At 36.0% G+C, this 21387-nt stretch overlaps 1 protein-coding gene across 1 annotated transcript in view; it reads left to right on the top strand.

Annotated features, from left to right (window-relative positions):
* IL1RAPL2 (interleukin 1 receptor accessory protein like 2) overlaps nt 1-21387 on the top strand; it is a 498076-nt gene that overhangs the window by 444148 nt on the left and 32541 nt on the right. The window contains exon 5 of the mRNA XM_069464229.1: nt 2095-2224. Within this exon, the coding sequence (XP_069320330.1) occupies nt 2095-2224 (130 nt within the window). The remainder of the gene's footprint in view (nt 1-2094; nt 2225-21387) is intronic.

The raw sequence follows: 21387 nt of genomic DNA, 5'->3' as shown, positions 1-21387 counted from the left end.
ATTTGCACTATAATAAAACTATTATTAGGCAACAAGTCACTTATTAGGGGTCAGCCCAGTATCCACATGTCTATGGGGTTTCTTTAATATCCACTTGTCTTACTATAAACCCTAATTCCCATTAAAATTGTTTGTTTGTGAAAATGGCCCTCAAAGAAAGCCATCTACTAGTTCTGGTGACTAAAGAGAAATCCATTTCTCTTTAGTCACCAGAACTAGTAGATCCAGCAATCCCATTATTGGGCATCTACCCAAAAGAACAAAAGACATTCTATAAAAAAGACATCTGTACCCAAATGTTTATAGCAGCACAAGTCACATTGCAAAGATGTGGAAACAGCCCAAGTGCCCATCAATACGTGAGTGGATTGATAAAATGTGGAATATGTATATCATGGAGTATTATTCAGCTATAAGAAATGATGGGGATATAGAATCTCTTAGGTTCTCCTGGAGAGAGTTGGAACCCATTCTACTAAGTGAAGTATCCCAAGAATTGGAAAAATAAGCACCACATGTACTCACCATCAAATTGGTTTCACTGATCATCACCTAAGAGCACATTCAGGAATAACATTGATCCGGTGTCGGGCAGATGTGGGTGGGGGGAGGGGATGGGTGTATACATACATATTGAGTGCGATGCGCACCATCTAGGGATGGACACGCTTGAAGCTCTGACTTGGGGGGGTTGGGGGGCAAGAGCAATATACATAACGTAAACTTTTGTACCCCCACAATATGCTGAAATAATAAAAAAATAAAAATAAATAAAGAGAAATAGTTTCAGAAAGCAGTGGTTCTTAAAACATGGAGGTTTTGGATCAATCGAAGTGTAAAATGGAGAATTTGTCTGTGGCTCAGAGTGATGATGGGAACAAGTCCACCGTGAAGTCTACAAGGAAAAAATATTTTTGAAATTGCTTTATCTAGTGCTTTCACTGGGGCAAAGATTGTATATTATGGAGAAAATAATATGCTCTAATATGTTTTATAAATCAAGGGATTCCTGTAAGTGTCAAATGTGTCAAGATGTTTTCTCTCTACCATTATTCCCTTAATGATCTACTTTGCCAAAAGAAAATAAAATCGATGCCAGCAAGAAACAGTTGCTTATATAGGTAGTGAGAAATTTACAATTAAAACGGAATTTTAGTTAAAGTCACAAGATGCATAATGAAAAGTGCTTAAATACTGCTTAGAATTATTTAGGTACTGTGAGTGATACAAGAATACAGAAAATATGGTAAGACAGTTTCCCCTGCTTGGACTTTTTATAGATATATTTGTAATTCAAACATTTTCCCTTTGGTTTGTGTATTAGAGTTCTCGAGAGAGACAGAACCAATAGGAGGGAGGGAGGGAGAGGGAGAATTCACCTTTCTTCTGCCTTTTGTTCCATTGTGGGGCGGGGGAGGCAGCCACTTGGGTGGTGCCTGCCCACATTGAGGCAGAGCTTCCCCACTCAGTTCACCAATCCAAATGCCAATCTCTTCTGGAAACACCCTCACAGACATACCCAGAAACAGTCCTTTACCAGCTATCTAGGTATTCCTTACTCCAGTTAAGTTCATATCTAAAATTAACTATTATACTTTGTATTATACAATTTTTCTTAAAATACATAATAATCAGAATAAACAAATTTTCCCTTTGCAATCTTAATAATAGAGGATAGTCTATTATGATATGTCTTGTCACCAAAAAAAATTAACTTATACTTTTGATTAATGTTAGCTACAAAGACAAGTCCAAGTAAGCAGTGCTTAATAGCCTCAAACAAAGAAAAATACAAAGGTATTCTTTTCATTTGATTCTTTCACATTCGTTCCTGAGAGGGAAGCAGTAAAAATAAACAGTTCTAAAAACTGATTAACTTTATTTTCTCATTTTTGATAATGCCTTGAATTTTAACATTTCCCAGAAGCCCTTGTAACTTATTTAAAATTTTCTCATATACAATGATAAGATGATTGGAGGAAGAGTTGCAAAATAGGTTACCTCAGAGTTTTCCTTTGGATGTTAAATGGTCCCTTCCTGTCTCCCACTGATAACCAGGAGTCATTTGCTCATTTCTTTTTCTCTCATTCTCAGGTAAGCCTCTGAACATCCCTTGCAAAGCATTCTTCGGATTCAGTGGAGAGTCCGGGCCAATGATCTACTGGATGAAAGGGGAGAAATTTATTGAAGAACTGGCAGGTCACATTAGAGAAGGTGAAATAAGGTACAGAACTTGAATTGCTTATCTTTCTTTGCTGTCTTTGCCGTTAAGCAATGAAACGTCCTGAAAGGGATTCTGCCCAGGATTTTAATTGCAACTCCAAATCATTCCATTCTCTAAAAGCTGATCTGGTGGAGAGAGCAAGGGTGACTGCCTTAAATGCAAATGCGTAAGCTTCTAACGTAAGAAGGTTTATCTCTGGTTCTAAGGATATGGCTTTAGGGTATAATGACCCTCCCAAAGCTGCCTGAGCAAATTTCTTTGAGTTTCTGAAGCTTAGGCCATAGTTACTCCATCCAATCACAGAAAAGTTTCAAACTTTGCAGGTGACTGTTCAGATCACTGGGCCAATGTCCATTTATTCCCTGGCAAGAAACAACCTTCATATGTCGTAAGTGTAAAGCTGCAGAGGCAATAGCAGGCTGGTACTCAGCCAAAATAACTATTGACTCACGTTGGATAGTGTTTATTTTTCCCAGCATCCACCGCTCAACCTGAAAATGACTGATCCTTCAGTTTAGCACACGCCTAGACCTCTTTTCACTCTCCTGTTACCCAGATAACTCTCTAGTGTATAGATATCAATTCTATTGGTTTTCTAATTCTATTTAGTACCTTCTCATTGTACAAAAAAGACATAGGTAACCTTTCCTACCTCACTCAGTTTGTGGGGTTTCCATTTGGTTTCAGAGATGGTGATGTGTAATGTATGTTCCTCATTTTCATAGGAATTGGGACCCTTCTCCCTTGTACCCCCATTAAGAATCATGTAGTGGAAATCAATCTAATATTTCAGTGTAACTGATATTAAAATGTACTTTTTCAGTTTTCTTATTGAGTATATAGCAGTATAAATAAAACAAGTACACTTATATTATTTATTATGTTTAAATATAATTTATAATTACTCTCATGATAATTTCTCTCCATGTGTCCACCCAATAACTCTTCTCTAGGGGTTCATAACTTCTGAGAGTTCATGAACCCCCAAGAGCCTATGCAAAATATTGACTATAGGAATGTATTTCTAGGCAACATGAAAAGGTGCCTGACATCATTAGTCATCAGGGAAATGCGAATCAAAACCACATGATACAAATTTATACTTACTAGATGGTTACTCTAAAAAAGTCAGATTATAACAAGTATTGGTGAGAACATGGAGAAATTGAAAACCTCATGCTCTGCTGGCAGGAATGTAAAATGATGCACCCCCTTTGGATAACAGTCTGGCAATTCCTCAAATGGTTAAACATAGAGTTACCATCTAGTGCAGCAATGCCCCTCCTAAGCATGTAACCAGAAGAAATCAAAACATACATCCACCCCAAAACTTGTCCAAAAGTGTTCTTAGCAGCATTATTTATAATACACAAAGACTGAAAACAACCTATACTCTGGGAGGCCAAGGCGGGAGGATCACTTGAGGTCAGGAGTTGGAAGCCAGCCTGAACAAGAGCGAGACCCCATCTCTACTAAAAAAAATAGAATGAAATTAGCTGGACAACTGAAAATATATAGAAAAAATTAGCTGAGCATGGTGGCGCATGCCTGTAGTCCCAGCTACTCGGGAGGCTGAGGCAGGAGGATCGCTTAAGCCCAGGAGTCTGAGGTTGCTGTGAGCTATGATGATGCCACGGCACTCTAGTCCAGGCAACAGAGTGAGACTCTATCTCCAAAAAAAAAAAACAAAACAACCTAAATGTTTAACTGATGAGTGGATAAATAAAATGTGGTATATTCATACAATGGAATATTATTTAGCCATAAAAAGGAATGAAGTGCTGACATAAAACCTGGATGAACCTTAAAAACATTATTCTTGGTGACAAAAATCCACATACTATATGATTCCAAAATCCATATACTATATGATTCCATTTATATGAAATGTCCATATTAAGCAAATATATACAAACAGGAAGTAGATTACTGGTTGCTTAGGGCTGATGGGAAGGAATGGAGTAATAGGGGTTATAGCTAAAGTGTATGGGTGTATTTTTCGTGTGTGGTTAAATACAACATAACATAAAACACAATTTTAAAGTATAAAATTCAGTGGCGTTTAGTACAATATTGTGCAACCACCACCATATCTAGTTCCAAAATATTTTCATCACTCCAAAAGGAAACCCTGTAACCCATTAAGCAGGCTGGGGCTTCTTTTTGAGATGATGAAAATGTTATAAAATTGACCATGGTGATGGTTGCATATAATCTGTGAATATCCTAGAAAACAATGAATTGTACGCTTCCAATGGATGAATTATATCTCTCAGTAAATCTGGTTTTTATATTTTAAAAAAAAACCTTCTCATTGATCACCTGGTACAGAGCAGATTTTCTGAAAAAATTATATACTACAAATAATTCTTAAGTATTCCCCTTTGAACGTTGATTCCTGATTAGTAACGCTTTATTAGGCAACTTCAAATTAAGATTTATTTGAAATTAATGCAACTGAATTTCTTCTATATTGTTTTATAAGATACATATTTAAGATTATTATCAATATATCTGCCTATAAAAGACCTTAAAGGTCACCCTTCCTTTCTCAGAACAAGAAACTTGTCCCCAAAAGGGCAAGTGATAGGTACACTAGTACATAGTAGCAGAATATCTACTACCAAAAAGCTCAGAGGTATGTTTTGTGATCAAGGGTAGTAATTACACGAGCCTAAGATCTCCCTTTTCCTCTATATGTCTGAGTAGATTTTTAAAAATAAACAGCTTTATTGGGGCATAATTGACATACAATAAACCACACAACTTAAAGTATACAATCTGTAAGTCCTGAGTGATATATGTATATCCCTGTGAAACCATTACCATAATGCAGATAACATATTAATCATCCCTGCATTTTCTGGTATCCCTTTGAAATCCTTCCCTCCTGCCTTCTCCCACAATGCTGATTTTCCTGTCACTGTAAATCAGTCTGCATTTTCTAGAGGTTTATATAAATAAAATCATACAGTAGGTACTTGTTTTTCTCTGGAATATTTCACTTAACACAATTATTTTGAGATTTCTCCCTCTTGTTTTATGTATCAATAATTTATTCCTTTTCTATTGTTGAGTAGTATATGAATATACAACCATTTTCTTCTCCATTCACCTTTTGAATTAACGTTTGTGTTGTTTCCAGTTTGGGACTATTACAAATAAAGCTGCTGTGAACATTCATATGCACGTCTCTGTATGCACATTATATTTCCCATTTTCTTGGCTAAATACCTAGACATGCAGTGGGTGAATTTTATAGTAGGCATAAATTTAACTTTTTCAGTTTGTTTTTTTAAAAAACTTTAAATCTTTTTTAAAAAATGCTTTACCAACTAAAGGCGTTTCTTTATTCAGATTTTTTTAGTTTTTGCCTGTTGTCCATTTTTTCCCTCTGAGATTATTTAACTTTTCAAGAATCTACCTAACTGTATTCCAAAGTAGTTATAGCATTTTATAAAAGAAAAGGGAAGCACTGCTACTCTCTGTAGCAGCAAATGATTAGAGTTGGTGGGAGACAAAACATACATACATGAAACAGATAAATCCTGAACTAGCCACTATATTAGGTGCCAAATGAGTCAACCAGCTGTAAGTGCTATAGGAAGTCGGCCTTTCAGGACTGGTAAAATGCCATTGCTTAATTGACTTGGTTACATCCTTTTTCTGCACCTTCCCCAATACCCCCAGTAAAAAGGGGTACATAACTATATTTGCAATGGAGGAAAGTTATAGGGAATTTATCTTGAAAATTTCACAAAATCCCACTAGCTAACTAGAGACATTCAGCGAAGTGCAAACAAAAAGGCAGAAATTCCTGGCCAACATAAACACAGAGTTGCCTATTTTGTAATATGGTCATGAGTCGCTTAACAACAGGCTATGTTCTGAGAAGTGCATCATTAGGATATTTGGTTGTTGCACAAACATCATGGAGTGTACTTACACAAACCCAGAATATAGCCTACTGCTCCTGGCCTACAAACCTGTATGGGATGTTACTGTACTGAATACTATAGGCCATTGTAACACAATGATAAGTATTTGTGCATCTACACATACCTAAATATAGAAAAGGAATTTTTCACCACCATTATAATCTTATGAGACCATCATTGTATATACATGGTCTATCATTGACTGAAACGTCATCATATGGTGCATGACTGTATTGTATGATCTGTGATCCATCAGGGAGCTTGTGTGGATTCCAGAATTCCTTCAGTTTATGGCCATTTATGCTAACACAGGGATTAATTACTAGATCCTGTCTTCTAGCCTCCAAAGCCAATGTCCTTGAAACAAAGCATACAAGGTTTTACACAGCATGGCATATTGGAACAAATCCAGCAGTTTAATAGAAAAAAAACTTGCTAATCATACTATTAGGTGAGCCGAGAGAAGATTTATATTCTTCTCTAGCCCACACATTTTCTCCAAAGGGAACATTTCTGATGGCAGAACACTGAGGATTTTGATTAAGGGACTCCTCTCAAAGGCAGTTCTGGAAACAAAATTTACTTCTGGATGCATGGCTATCCTTCAGGGTTATCTTAGTCTGTTTAGGCAAGTATAACAAAATGCCTTAGCCTGGGTAATTTATAAACAACAGAAATTTATTGCTCACAGTCCTGGAGGCTGTGAAGTCCAAACTCAAGGCACCAGCAGATTTAGTGTCGGGTGAAAGCCTTGTTGCTCATAGGTGAGGCCTTCTGTGTGTCCTCACATGGAAAAAGGGGCAAGAGAGCTCATTCACACCTCTTTTATGAGGGTTCTAATTCCATTCATAAGCCTTCATGACTTAATTACTTCCCAAGGGCCCCACCTCTTAATATTATCACATTGGGTATTAGGTGCCAACATATGAATTTGAGGGGGACACCAACATTTAGACCATATCAAAGGTATTGTTTTGGGCTCATATTTTAATTGAATCATAGCTCTTTTGTTGCATGTACATTTCAGAATTGCACTGCCAAGTATATCTAAGAAGTGGGGAGGTAAATAAGTAGCCGTCAGAGAGTTGACTTGTGGAGTAGCTTCTCCAGAGGCACTGGATCTAGCAAGAGGGCTGGCTCCTCTGTTAGGTTCTCAATTTCTGGGCAGCAGCTTGATCCTAGAAGTAGGTGCTACAACTTTTTATCTCTGAGTATTGCCACAGAGGAATAGAGGACTTTAAAAAAGTTACCTAATAGAAAGGCTTGGATAGTTACTGAGAGCTTGATGAGATAATGTCACTCAGACTTCAGTAAGTGCAACTTGTATATTCAGCAGTTCCCCTGCAGCTTGGCTAATATATTAGATCGAATCCTGGCTAGGATTTTGGAGTTCTCATTCATTTGCTCTCTGGGTCACTTTTACCACTGTGGTCCCCAGCCTCTCCCAATTTGCAACTCATTGTGAAAGTACTTAGACCCCACTTTGGGAATATAGATTGCCTTTTATCTCCCTCTAAGCAGAGATTGGCATGGCCCTCCTGTCCCTCTGATGGTGCTAGGAGACTGAGCCCCAAGGAAATATGAACCTCAATGTAGTATCCATTCATAACTGCCAGCCTGTCCCACACAACTGCATCACAACCCTTTCACTGACTCCAGAACATGTCATTTGTAGAGATGGTAAGGGAAGTTAATGTGTACAGTAGCATAAGCTGTAATTGTGCAAGCTTGGTTATTTTTTCTACCATTATAAAGTCATTCCAACAAGCTGCTCTCTGCAAGCTCTACCATGTCTATTCAGAGAAGTTAAATAATTATTTGGAGGAAACCCAGTGGGAATCATTAGGAGAAGACCTCCTAATTTCTATCTTTCTGTTAAAGCTTAATGGGAACCGCTTGCAAAGTGGGATCAGAGAGTTCAAGAAAAGGAGTAGCCTTTGGGAGTGAGGATTCTAGGAAGGCCACCCCAGTTCCACACCTCTGTAGAACTTCCTTTTAATTAATTTTACAAGAGGCTTGAGGATTTTTAAAAAAGAATTTGCTAGTGAGGTATGTATCCTATAGTGCTAATAAAAAAGTTAGAAAAACTGAACCAGTCCTATTAAATAAGAAATTATCATCTTTAAGATTGCCTGCAGGGTTGTGAATTTCATCTGTTTGTCAAAAAAAGACTGCATGGGAATTTCAAGACAATTGCTTTCTCCCAGTGGAAAGTAATTTTGGATTATAAATCTCAGTTTACAAATTGCCCTATCAATACCGAATGTTTTCTTCCTCAGGCAATACTATATAAAACAGTTTACCAGATCTTTAATAATTCTTGACCTGAAAAACATATTCAATTTATCTTAAGGTTTTTCAGAAAACCTCCTTAAAATGCAAATAATTTTATTTGCATTCAATTTCTGAAAGGCTGCAAGTTGAATATGGGCTTTGTTTGTTTTAGTTTTGGTTTCTTCACTCCTTCACCTCTTTCTGGTCTTCTGTTCTTTCTACCTTACTATCCTCTCCTTGAAGGAGTGAAATGCTCTAACAAAAGAGAGAATGTGATACAGGCCTGAAAAAGTTTTATTCTTGAAATAAGGTGAGTCTATCTTAAGGACCAAAATAACCTATTAATAAATAACCCACCCTTTTTAAAAAACAATATTGAGCTGCGAGTGGGTGGTTTGTCCCAAAAGTATAGAAAAAATAATTGGAGGCCAGACGAAGTGGCTCATGCCTGTAATCCTAGCACTCTGGGAGGCCGCGGCGGGCAGATGGTTTGAGCTCAGGAGTTCGAGACCAGCCTGAGCAAGAGCGAGACCCCATCTCTACTAAAAATAGAAAGAAATTAGCCGAACAACTAAAAATAGAAAAAATTAGCTGGGCATGGTGGTGCGTGCCTGTAGTCCCAGCTCCTCAGGAGGCTGAGGCAGAAGGATTGCTTAAGCCCAGGAGTTTGAGGTTGCTGTGAGCTAGGCTGACACCTCGGCATTCTAGCCTGGGCAACAGAGTGAGATTCTGTCTCAAAAAAAAAAAAGAAAAAATAATTGGAGTCCCAGGCAGCCCTAGGCAAAATGATGAGATATATTTTGGCAACTTCCCACACATGTTTTCAGTGTCTTTTAGCACTTTGTATGCCCTTGGACTACCCAAAGTTGGGCTTCAAAAGAAAATTTCTTCCTTTCTCTCCTTCACATCCCATCCTTGGGAAGAGGGAACACTGCTCAATCATTTCGTCTCTCATTTAAATAAGTTTCAAATCTCATCACACCTGTATGTGAAGGTAGATTTTGTAAGTCATGAGGAAGTTTCAACAGAAAAAATAAACTTCATAAGCAGCATAGTTTTAGCTCAAGCCAGCCTTAATTGCCAGTTATGTGACTGATCATATTTGAAGGCGTGGCTTCAGGGCTGGTCTTAGCCTTGACCTATACATAAAATATGTAAAGCCTACCTAAACATATTTTTTATCTCTCTTCATTTACTGAGCAGACTCTAGATTCCAAGTGTCAACTATGTTTTCTAGGATTATAAATTGCTCTGGACAAGAACCTATAATTAGTAAATAATAATAACAGTAATAATAATCCACTTTGTGTTTTTATAGTACACCACAGATTGCAAAAGCATTTTTGCATCTTAAATCACATTGGGTTCTCATGGTAACCATCTGAAATAAAAAGTATTAGCTTTATTTTTCTGATTAAGAAACTGAGGTTTGGAGACTGAGGAAGAGCTGCCCTTGAGCAGTTCACAGTTCCCGTGGGGCTAGATCGGACTCATCAAATCACTGCTAGCAAGAATCCTCAATTGTCAGAATGTTTTGTTGTACTCCACATTTAGGCTGTAAAAAGTCAAAACCTTCCTGGGACTGAAAGAGTGAAAATCAGTATGGACTGAGAATAAGCAGTCCTGCCATTAATCAGGCAGGGAGGACAGACAGATAAAGCCAGCTGCAGAGTTAACAGAAAACACTGTTTCCCCCAAGGTCACGCAGCAGTTGTAAAATGCCATAACGACCCCCACCTCCTTTGAGTGACTACTGCTTTCTTACCCGTGATGCCCCAAACCTGCTTTGCTACTTGCCTTTATTACTGAGGATACCCAATTGCTAAGCCACCCTTGCCTCATGCCAGTACCCAATCCCTAGTTAATTGCTACTTCTCCCTGTTCTGCCTCAGAACCTCCAACCAATCTGGGATTTATCCCTGCTTCCCTAGACCCTCCTCAGAATCTTTCAGTGGAATCCTAAATGTTACAAGGATTCTTCCTTTCTTCACTCAAAGATCAATACGTAGCTCCTCTGGAGTACCCCTCCCTCGATGCATTGTATCAATAAATCTGATTTTGTCAGACTACAGGCTTGATGCTGGTCTTTAACTAATAAGGCTTTAATCGGAAAAAAAGCAAATAACACCAAAAGAGAGATTTTATTTAATTAAAAGTTTTGTGTTTTTTTAAAACATACCTTGTATCCTTCATATTCTCAATCGTGATTCCTGGACAATTATTACTAATACTCAGGATAACATCCCAGAGACTCTGCAAGATACCTAGACATCAAAGGAGAACTCAGTTTAGTTCAAGGGACCATTTACAATGAGTGGAAATTGAACTTAGACATTTTAATATTATTTACCTCAATTAAGAAACCAACAGGATTTTTTATTTAAATTCCAGATGAACAGAAAATTCAACTAGCCAGAATCTCCATCTGTGAAACAATTCCATTAACCAAGATTTCGTTGCATCTGTGCTCTTTATCTGAATACTATGTTATCATTCCCTTTGGCATTGATTTTTTTCGTTTATGATCTTTCGGAGAGCAGGAAGCACCTACGTACAAAGATTAGTACAGTGTCTATCAGAACAGATTTTGCTTACTAGTAAATACTTCCTGATGATGACGACGATTAGCAGTAGTGGTAAGAGTGGTGTTGGTGATACGGGCAGGCCCTGAAGTGTATGGACTGTGGGCTCTCTGGTGGCAGTTCAGCATCTTTATGAACAAGTAAAAGTATAATAGCCCCTGGAGAAAAAACTGGAAAGTAGTTTGGAATTTCCCTGCTAATAAAATATTTCCTTTTTTACTTTCTCCATAGTTAAATTTAATTAGAGGAAGTCAATAAGGAGAGGTAATGCGAAATAAGTATGAGACAGTATTGGTTTTATTAATACATCCCAGCTCACCACAACACTCAGCACATAGAGCTTTTTAAACATCTGTTTAATGGCATTGAATTGTACTACATTGCATGAATATAGTGTCTTTCTAGCATTACACACACACACTTTAATTTTTGGAGCAGATTTAGGTTCACAGCAAAATTGAGTGGAAAATAGAGTTCCCATATGCCCTACCCCTTGCCCCCCTCATCTCCTCCCCCACCATGTACATCCAGAACGGCAGTGGTACATTTGTTACAATCCATGAACATACATTGACACATCCTTATCACCTAAAGTCTGTAGTTTACATTAGAGCTCACTCCTGGTCTTATACATTCTATGGGTTTTGACAAATGTATCATGACATGTTATCTATTATTATAGTATCATATGGAATAGTTTCAGTGCCCTGAAAATCCTCTGTGCTTCACCTATTCATCTCTCCCTCCCCCAAAACCCCTGGCAACTCCTGATCTTTTCACTGTCTCCAAAATTTTGCCTTTTCCAGAAAGTCGTATAGTTGAAATCATAAAGACTGTAGCCTTTTCAGTTTGGCTTCTTTCACCTAGTAATATGTATTTAAGGTTCCTCCATGTCTTTTGTGATATTATTATTATTTTTAATTGTATTCATTTATTCAATGTGCTTTTATTGAGTTTTTGTGGTGCCACCAGTACTGTGCTAGTTGCTGATAATACAAAAATGAAGGCTCAAGCATACCCTAAACAAGTAGCTTCTTTTGAAAACACAAAGGAGATTTCTTTCTTTCTTTATTTAATAATCTTTATTTTTCATGGCAGTTTTAGTGTTACAAAAAAGCTGAACAGATAAGAAGGTAAATTTTTGTTACATGATTTTTTTTACCAGAATAAAAAAAAAAAAGAGTTGAGCAGAAGGTACAGAGAGCTCCATATAACCCTTTGCCCCCTCCCAATTTCCCCTATTATTAATGTCTTGCATTAGTGTGATACATTTGTTATAATTAATGAAACACTATTGATGAATTATTATTAAAGTCCATAGTTTAGGGATCATTCTTTATGTTGTACAGTCCTATGTGTTTTTGAGGAATGTATAGTATCGTGTATCCACCATTACAGTATATACATAATAGCTTCACTGTCCTAAAACCCCTTGTGCTCTGACTATTCATGCCTCCCTCCCTCCTCCAAAACCCCTGGTAACCAATGATCTTTCTACTATCTCTATAGTTTTGCCTTTTCCTGAATGTCATATGGTTGGACTCATACAGCCTTTCAAACTGGCTTCTTTCACTTAGTAATATACATTTAAGGTTCCTCCATGTTTTTTTGTGGCTTGATAGCTCATTTCTTTTTATCAATAAATAATGTTTTATTGTCTGAATGTACCACAGTTGTTAATACATTCGCTATTGAATCATATCTTGGTTGCTTCCAAGTTTTGTTAATTTTGAATAAAGCTGCTATAAACACTTGCATGCAGGTTTTTGTATAGATATAAAAATATGATTGGTGGATCACATGATAAGGCAATGTTTAGCTCCACATCCTTGCCAACATTTGGTGTTGTCAGTATATTGGATTTTAATCATTTTAATAGGTATGTAGTATATGTCATTGTCTTAATTTAAAATGCCCTAATGATGTATGATGTTGACCATATATTCAGATGCTTATTTCCTATCTGTATATCTTCTTTGGTGAGGTATCTGTTCAGACCTTTTGCTCATTTTTTAATTGGGCTGTTAGTTTTCTTATTGTTGAATTTTAAGAGGTCTTTGTAGATTCTGTATACAATTCTTTAACAGCTGTTTTGCCCATATTTTCTCCTACTTTGTGGCTTGTCTGTTCATTTTCTCAATTATCTTTCACAGAACAGATGTTTTTAATTTTAATGAAGTCTGACTTATCAATTGTTTTCTTTCATGGACGGTACTTTTGCTGGTGTATCTAAAAATTTATTACCAAACTCAAGGTCATTTATATTATCTTCTAGAACTTTTATAGTTTTGTGCTTTATATTTAAGTCTATGATTCATTTTGAGTTAATTATTGTGAAACTATAAGGTCTGTATCTAAATTCATATTTTTTCACATATGGAAAAGTTCTTCTAGCACCATTTGTTGAAAAGACTGTCATTTCTCCACTGAACTGCCTTTGCTGCTTCTTTGTCAAAGATCAGTTCACTGTGTTTGGGCTGTCTATCTTATTCCATTGATATATTTGTCTATTATTTTACGAATACCACAGTCTTAATTAATGTAGCTTCATAGTAATTCTTGAACGCAAGTAGTGTCATTCCTCTGACTTTGTTTTTCTTTAATATTTTGTTAGTTATTCTGGGTATTTTTCCTTTCCTTATAAGCTTTACAATTAGTTTATCCATATTTGTAAAATAATTTCTTGGATTTTTAATTGGGATTATGTTAAATCTATAGATAATGGTGGGAAAAACTGTCATCTTAATAATATTGAGTCTTGCCATCCATGAATATGAAATATCTACCCATTTATTTAATTTCTGATTTCTTCCATCGAAGTTTTACAGTTTTCCTCATAGGTGTTATACATATTTTGTTAACTTATACCTAAACATTTCAACTTTTGGTGCTAACATAAATAGTTTGTGTTTTTACTCTCAAATTCCAATTGCTCATAGCTTGTATACAGGAAAGTAATTGACTATTGTATACTATCCTTATATCCTACAACCTTGCTGTAATCGCTTATTAGTTTCAGGAAATGTTCACTAATACTTCTGGTTTTTCTAGATAGACAATCATGTCATCTGTGAACAAAGTTTTATTACTTTCTTATGAATCTGCATATCTTTTATTTCATTTTCTTGTTTTATTGCATTAAGACTTCCAGTAGGATGTAAGGAGGAATAGTGAGAGAGGGGGAACAGCTTTGTTTTATTCCAGATCTTAGAGGGAAAGCATTCAGTTTCTCACCATGAAGTATAATGTTAGCTGTAGGCCTATTGTAGACGTTCTTTATCAAGTTGAGTAAGTTGCCCTCTATTCCTATTTTGCTGAAAGTTTTTATCATGAGTGGGTGTTGGGTTTTGTCAAATGCTTTTTTAGCATCTGTTGAGATGATCATGTTATTTTTCTCCTTTAGCCTGTTGGTATGATTGATTATATTAATTTATTTTCAAATGTTGAACCTGCCTTGCATACTGCGGATAAATCCTACTTGGTCATTTTGTGTGATTCTTTTAATATGCTGCTAGATTTGATTTACTAATACTTTATTGAGGATTTTTGCATCTATGTGTATGAGAGATATTAGTCTGCAGTTTTCCTTTCTTGAAATATCTTCGTTTTGTTATTAGAGTAATGCTGGTTTTAAAGAATGAGTTAGGAAGTACTTCTGTTTCTACTTTCTGGAAGACTTTGTAGAAAATTGATATATTTTCTTTAAATGTCTTTTTTTTTTTTTTTTTTGAGACAGAGTCTTGCTTTGTTGCCCAGGCTAGAGTGAGTGCCGTGGCATCAGCCTAGCTCACAGCAACCTCAAACTCCTGGGCTTAAGCGATCCTACTGCCTCAGCCTCCCTGGTAGCTGGGACTACAGGCATGCGCCACTATGCCCGGCTAACTTTTTCTATATATATTTTAGTTGGCCAGATAATTTCTTTCTATTTTTAGCAGAGACGGGGTCTCGCTGTTGCTCAGGCTGGTCTTGAACTCCTGACTTTGAGTGATCCACCCACCTCGGCCTCCCAGAGTGCTAGGATTACAGGCGTGAGCCACCGCGCCAGGCCTTAAATGTTTCTGAAATGTTCTAAACTCATCTGAGCCTGGTGCTTTCTGTTTTGAAAGGTTATTAGTTATTGATTCAATTTTATTAATAGATATTGCCTATTCAAATATCTAATTCTTCTTGTGTAAGTTTTGATTGTGTATTTCAAAGAATTTAATCTAAATTATCTATTTTTTTGACCTAATAGTTCATAATATTCCTTTATTATCCTTTAATGCCCATGGCATCAGTAGTTATGAACCCTCTTTCATTTCTGAATTTTGTAATTTAGTAGTTTGTGCCATTTCTTTTTTTTCCTTGACTCTGGCTAGAGGTTCATCAATCTTATTGATTATTTTTTCAAAGAATGAGCTTTGGGTCTTGTTGATTTTTTTTCTATTGTTTTCCTGTTTTTAATTTCATTGATTTCTGTTCTGATTTTTATAATTTCTTCTGCTTACTTTGGACTAAATTTGTTTCATTTTTTATAATTTCCTAAGGTAGCTGCTTACCTTACTGATTTTAGATCTTTCTTCTTTTCTAATATATGTATTTGCTGCTACATATTTCCCTTTAAACACTGTTTTTGCTGCATAGAACAAAGTTTGATAAGCTGCATTTTCATTTTAATTTATTTCCAAATGTATTTAAATTTTACTTAAGACTTCTTCTTTGATCTATATGTTATTCAAATAGTTTCAAATAGTTTGGAATTTTGCAGCTATCTTTCCGTTATTCATTTCTAGCTCAATTCTATTGAGGTCTGAGAGCTTACTTTGTATGATTTTTATTCTTTTAAATTTGTTAAAGTATGTTTTTTGGCATAGAATGTGGTCTGTTTTGGCGATGACTTTGTATTCTGCTGTTGTTAGATGAAGTATTCTATAATTGTCAACTAGATCCTCTTGATTGATTATGCTGGTCAGTTTAACTATATCTGCTTGGTTTGAATGGATCCCTTAAAGTTCCTGTGTTAGAAAGTTAATCCCCGATGCAACTGTGTTGAGAGGTGGGACTTTTAATAGGGGATTAGGTCATGAGACTCTGTCCTCATGACTGGATTGATGTCATTATCATAGGAATGAGCTAGTTATCATGAGAGTGGGCTTGTTATAAAAGTGAGTTCAGCCTTCTCTTGATTTCTTGTTCTCTCTCACACACACTCTTGCCCCTTCACCATGGATGACACAGAAAGAAGTCTCTTACCAGATGTGGTCTCCTTGACCTTGGACTTCCTAGCCTCCAGAACTATAAGAAATAAATTTCTTTCTTCAAAAATTACCCAGTCTGAAGTATTCTGTTATAGCAACAGCAAAATAAACTAAGATAATATCCCTACTGGTTTTCTGTCTGCTGGATCTGTCCATTACTGATAGAGTGTTGATGTCTATTAGTGGGTTCATCTATTTCTCTTTGTAGTTCTATCATTTTTGCCTCACATATTTTGATGCTCTATTAAACACATACATATTAGGGGTTATGTATTCTTTTAGAATTAACTCCTTTATCAGGAAATGCCCCTCTTTATCCCTGATAATTTTCCTTGTTCTGGAGTCTCCTTTGTCTTAAATTAATCCTCTCTTATTTGTGATTTTGATTTCCTCATTTCCCAGTCAACTATAGTCCCAAAATATTAAGTGGAAAAGTCTAGAAATAAAAGATTCATAAGTTTTAAATTACAAGCCATTCTGTGTAGCATGATGAAATCTTGCATCATTCTACTCTGTCCCACCTGAGATGTGAACCATCCCTTTGTCCAGTCTATTCATGCTGTGCATGCAACCTACCCACTGGTCTTAGTAGCCATCTTGGTTATCATCTCACATTATCACAAGAAGAAGAAGGTGAATATAGCACAATAAGATATTTTGAGAGAGAGAGAGACAGAGAGAGAGAGATCGACCACATTCACATAACTTTTACTATAATATATTGTTATAATTATTCTATTTTATTATTAGTTATGGTTGCTAAGGTCATACTATACCTAATTTATAAATTAAACTTTATTATAGGTATGTATGTATAGAAAAAAATCACAGTATATATAGGGTTTGGTACTATTCATGGTTTCAAGCATCCAGTGGGGCATCTTGGAATGTATATACTGTATATAGCTACTCTAGCTTTCTTTAATTATTATTAATAAGGTATATCTTTCTCCATCTTTTACTTTTAATCTGTCTCTGCTTTTATATTTAAAGTGAATTTCTCATAGATAACATACAGTTGGACCTTGGTTTTTAAAACCACTTCAACAAGCTGTCTTTTAATTGATATAATTAGACCTTTCACATTTAAAGTGATTATTGGCCACCACAGCCTATGCCTGTGTGCACCATTGGGGGAACCTTAGAACATTACTGTTCCACCTAGTACTGGGCCCCCAGTGCCCAAGCACACCACCCAGGGGCCTGGGAATTTCCCTGCTGTGTTGGTTGTCCTGGTTGCATGAGCATCTGACCAGGGGGCTTAACACCAGGCCCAGAAAACCTTCCACTGGCATTCAAGCCTGCCAATCGGAGGCCTGGGATCACCTTGCTCCATCCACCACTGGCATCTAGGCACTGCTACCAGGACCCTGAAGATGTGCCTGCTTAGCTTGCTACCACCACCACTGCCAGAACCCACCTGCCTGTGGTCCCTGAGGGCCATGAAACTAGCCCACCAAGCCCATCACAGCCACCACAAACACCAGCAAGTGCCACCTGGAGCCCAAGGGTTGTCCCACCACCACTGTTACCATCACCCACACCATGCATACTTCTCAGGGGCCCAAGGACTTGCTACCTGCTCAGCCCACCACTGCCACTGCTTACACCCAAGGAAACTACCTGGAGGTCCAAGAATCAGCCCTCTAACACAGGTACCCATGTAAAACACCCAGGGGCCAAAGGATAGGTATGCTTGGCCTGCTTCTGCCACCACTGGGGCCCAAGGACTGGCCTACCTGGTGTCCAGTCCCCAACAAAACCTCACTACAGCCTCCACTAATAATTGTAGCCAAAGCCACCAATGAAATTACAGGCACCACTAAAGATGTTTACAGATGAAGAAATCACACAGAGACTACACTACTGTACACACACAAAGTCAAAGCTAAAGTGCTGTATCCAACCAACACCAGAGATATATCTACAAGAAAAATTTTTCCTCTATGAGTGCTAATCTAGAAAATTGGATTAAATGACTGCTACATAAGATGCACAGATATCAACATAAGGATACAAGAAACATCAAAAAAAATAAAGCAAGGAAATATAATACTTCCAAAGAATACAATAACTCTCCTGTATCAGATTCCAATGAAAAAGAAATTTAAGAAATGCCTGAAGAATTCAAAATAATAATATTAAAGAAGCTCAGTGAGATACAAGACAACACAGATAAATGATACAAAGAAATCAGATAAAACAATTCTGGATATAAATAAGAAATTCACTAATGAGATAAATATCATAAAAAAAAAACAAAATAGAAATCCTGGAACTAAAGAATTCAATGAATGAAATAAAAATACAATTGAGAGCTTTAATAATATACACTAGATCAAGCAGAAGAAAGAATTTCAGAACTTGAAGACAAGTCTTTTCAAATAACCCAGTCAGAAGAAGAAAGAGAAAAGAATTAAAAAGAGTGAAGAAAGCTTATGTGATGTATGGGACACCATAATGTGACCAAATATTCAAATTTTGGAAACTTCCATAAGGTGAAGAAAAGTCCCATGGCATAGTAAACCTATTTAATGAAATAATAGCTGAAAACTTGCTAAGTCTAGAAGGAGATTTAGACATCCAGATAGAGGAAGCTCAGAGATCCCCAAATAGCTACAACTCAAAACGTGTTCTCCACGGCACATTACAGTCAAACTTTCAAAAGTCAAAGACAAAGATGGAACTCTAAAAACAGCAATAGAAAAGTGTCTAGTCACATATAATGGAATGGAATCTTCATCAGACTAATAGCGGATTTATCAGTAGAAACCTTACAGGCCAGGAGAGAATGGGATGACATATTCAGAAAAAAACTTATCAGTCAAGAATATTACAGCCAGCAAAGTTATCCTTCATAAATGAAGGAGAAATTAAGATTTTACAAAAAAAGCAAAAACTGAGGGAATTTATCACCACTAGACAAGCTTTAAGAGAAATGCGTAAGGCATTCCTACACCTGGAAGCAAAAGGTCAATATCTACCATCATGAAAACACAAAAAAGTATAAAACTTACTTGTAGAGAAAACACACAAATGAGGAACAGGAAGGACTCAAATGTTGTCACAAAAGAAAACCACCAAACCATAGTGATAAACAATGAGAGAAAGGAAGGAACAAAGGATATACAAAACAACCAGAAAAAAATTTTAAAAATGACAGGAATAAGTCCTCATATATCAATAATAACCTTTAATGTAAACAAAATTGAATTTTCCATTTAAAAGATATAGAATACTTGAATGGATAAAAAAAAATGACTCAACAATATAATGCTTTCAAGAAACTCACTTCACATGTAAGAGACACATATAGACTGAAAGTAAAGGGATGGAAAAAACATTCCATGTAAAAGGAAACCAAAAGCAATCAAGAGTAGCTATATTTATATCAGATAAAACATATTTTAAGTCACAAACAGTAAAAAACAAACACATGTACTCAGTCATACGTCAGATGTAAAGAGTTGATCTCCTGGAGATAGAGAGTAGAATTATAGCTACCAGAGCCAGGGAAGGATGTGGGTGTGGGGGCGGGCAGTGAAGTGAGGTTGCTTAGTGGATACAATCATACAGTTAGATAGAAGGAATAAATTCTAATGTTTGATAGTAGGGTAGGACTTGAAATGTTCTTAATACATCAAAATGATAAATGAATGGATATCCTAAATACCCTGACTTGATCATTATACATTCTATGTATGTATCAAAACAACACATGTACCCCAGAAATATACATCAATATAAAAATAAATATTGATATTGTCAGTTGAATACCATATCTGTAACAGTTTTCTATTTGTTGCTCTTGTTGTTTGTTTCCTTTTTTGTCTTTCATTCTTTTTCTACCTTCTCTGGTTTTAATTGAGCATTTTATATTCTCTTTTTTCTTCTCTCTTAGCATATCAATTATACTTTAAATTTTTTAGTGGTAGCCCTAGAATTTGCATTATATATTTGTAACTAATCTAAGTCCACTTTCAAATAACACTATAGCACTTCACTGGTAGTGCTGGTACCTTATAACAGAGTATTCCTCCATTCTGTCCCCTGTAATATTACTATCATTAATTTTGCATTTTTATAAGCTAATATCACAAAATACATTGTTGCTATTTTGAATACACTGTTGCCAGTTAGATCAAGAATAAGAAAAATAGAAGATTTTATTTTATCTTGATTTATTACTGCTCTAACATTCTTCCTTTCTTTATGTAAATCCAAATCTCAGACAAATATCATTTTCATTTTCCCTGAAGATCTTCTTTTAATATTTTTTGCAAGACAGTTCTACTGGTGACAAATTATCTCCATTTTTGTTTGAGAAAATTTATTTCTCCTTTACTTTTGAAGGACAATTTAGCTGGACACAGCATTCTAGGTCATAGTTTTTTGCTTTCAACACTTTAAATATTTCACTCCACTTTCTTCTTGCTTGCATGATTTTTAAAGAGAAATCTGATGTATTTCTTATATTTGTTCCTCTACAAGTAAGTCCCCCCCACCCTGGCTTCTTTCAACATTGTTTTCTTTAATTTTCCACAGTTAGAATATGATATATTTGATGTATATTTTTTGGTATTTATTTTTGTTTGTGTTGTTTGAGCTTCCTTGATTTGTGGTTTGGTGTCTGTCATTAATTTTGGAAAATTCCCAGAGATTATTACTTTAAATATTTCTATTCCTTTCTTCTTTTTCTGGTGTTTCTATTACAACTATGTTACTCCTTTTGTAATTATTTCTAAGTTCTTGTATATTTTGTTACATTCTTTTTCATTCTTTTTTCCCTTTACATTTCAGTTTAGGAGGTTCCTATTGACATATCTTCAAACTCACTGATTCTTTCCTTGGCTTGAACAGTCTACCGAGGAGCCCATCAATGGCATTCTTCATTTATGTTACAATGTTTTGATTTCTAGCATTATTTTTATTCTCTCTTAGAGTTTCCATCCCTTTGGCTACATTACTAATCTGTTGATGCATGTTGTCCACTTTTTACATTAGAGATCTTAACATACTAATCATAGTTATCTTATATCCCCAGTCTGATAATTTCAAAATCTTGGCCATATCTGAGTTTGGTTCTGATGCTTGTCTTGTCGCTTCAAACTGTGGGGGTTTTGTTTTGGTTT

Source organism: Eulemur rufifrons, chromosome 30 (assembly GCF_041146395.1).
Source record: "Eulemur rufifrons isolate Redbay chromosome 30, OSU_ERuf_1, whole genome shotgun sequence".
In the NCBI taxonomy this organism is placed as follows: Eukaryota; Metazoa; Chordata; class Mammalia; order Primates; family Lemuridae; genus Eulemur; species Eulemur rufifrons.
This window is presented reverse-complemented; position numbering and strand designations above follow the sequence as displayed.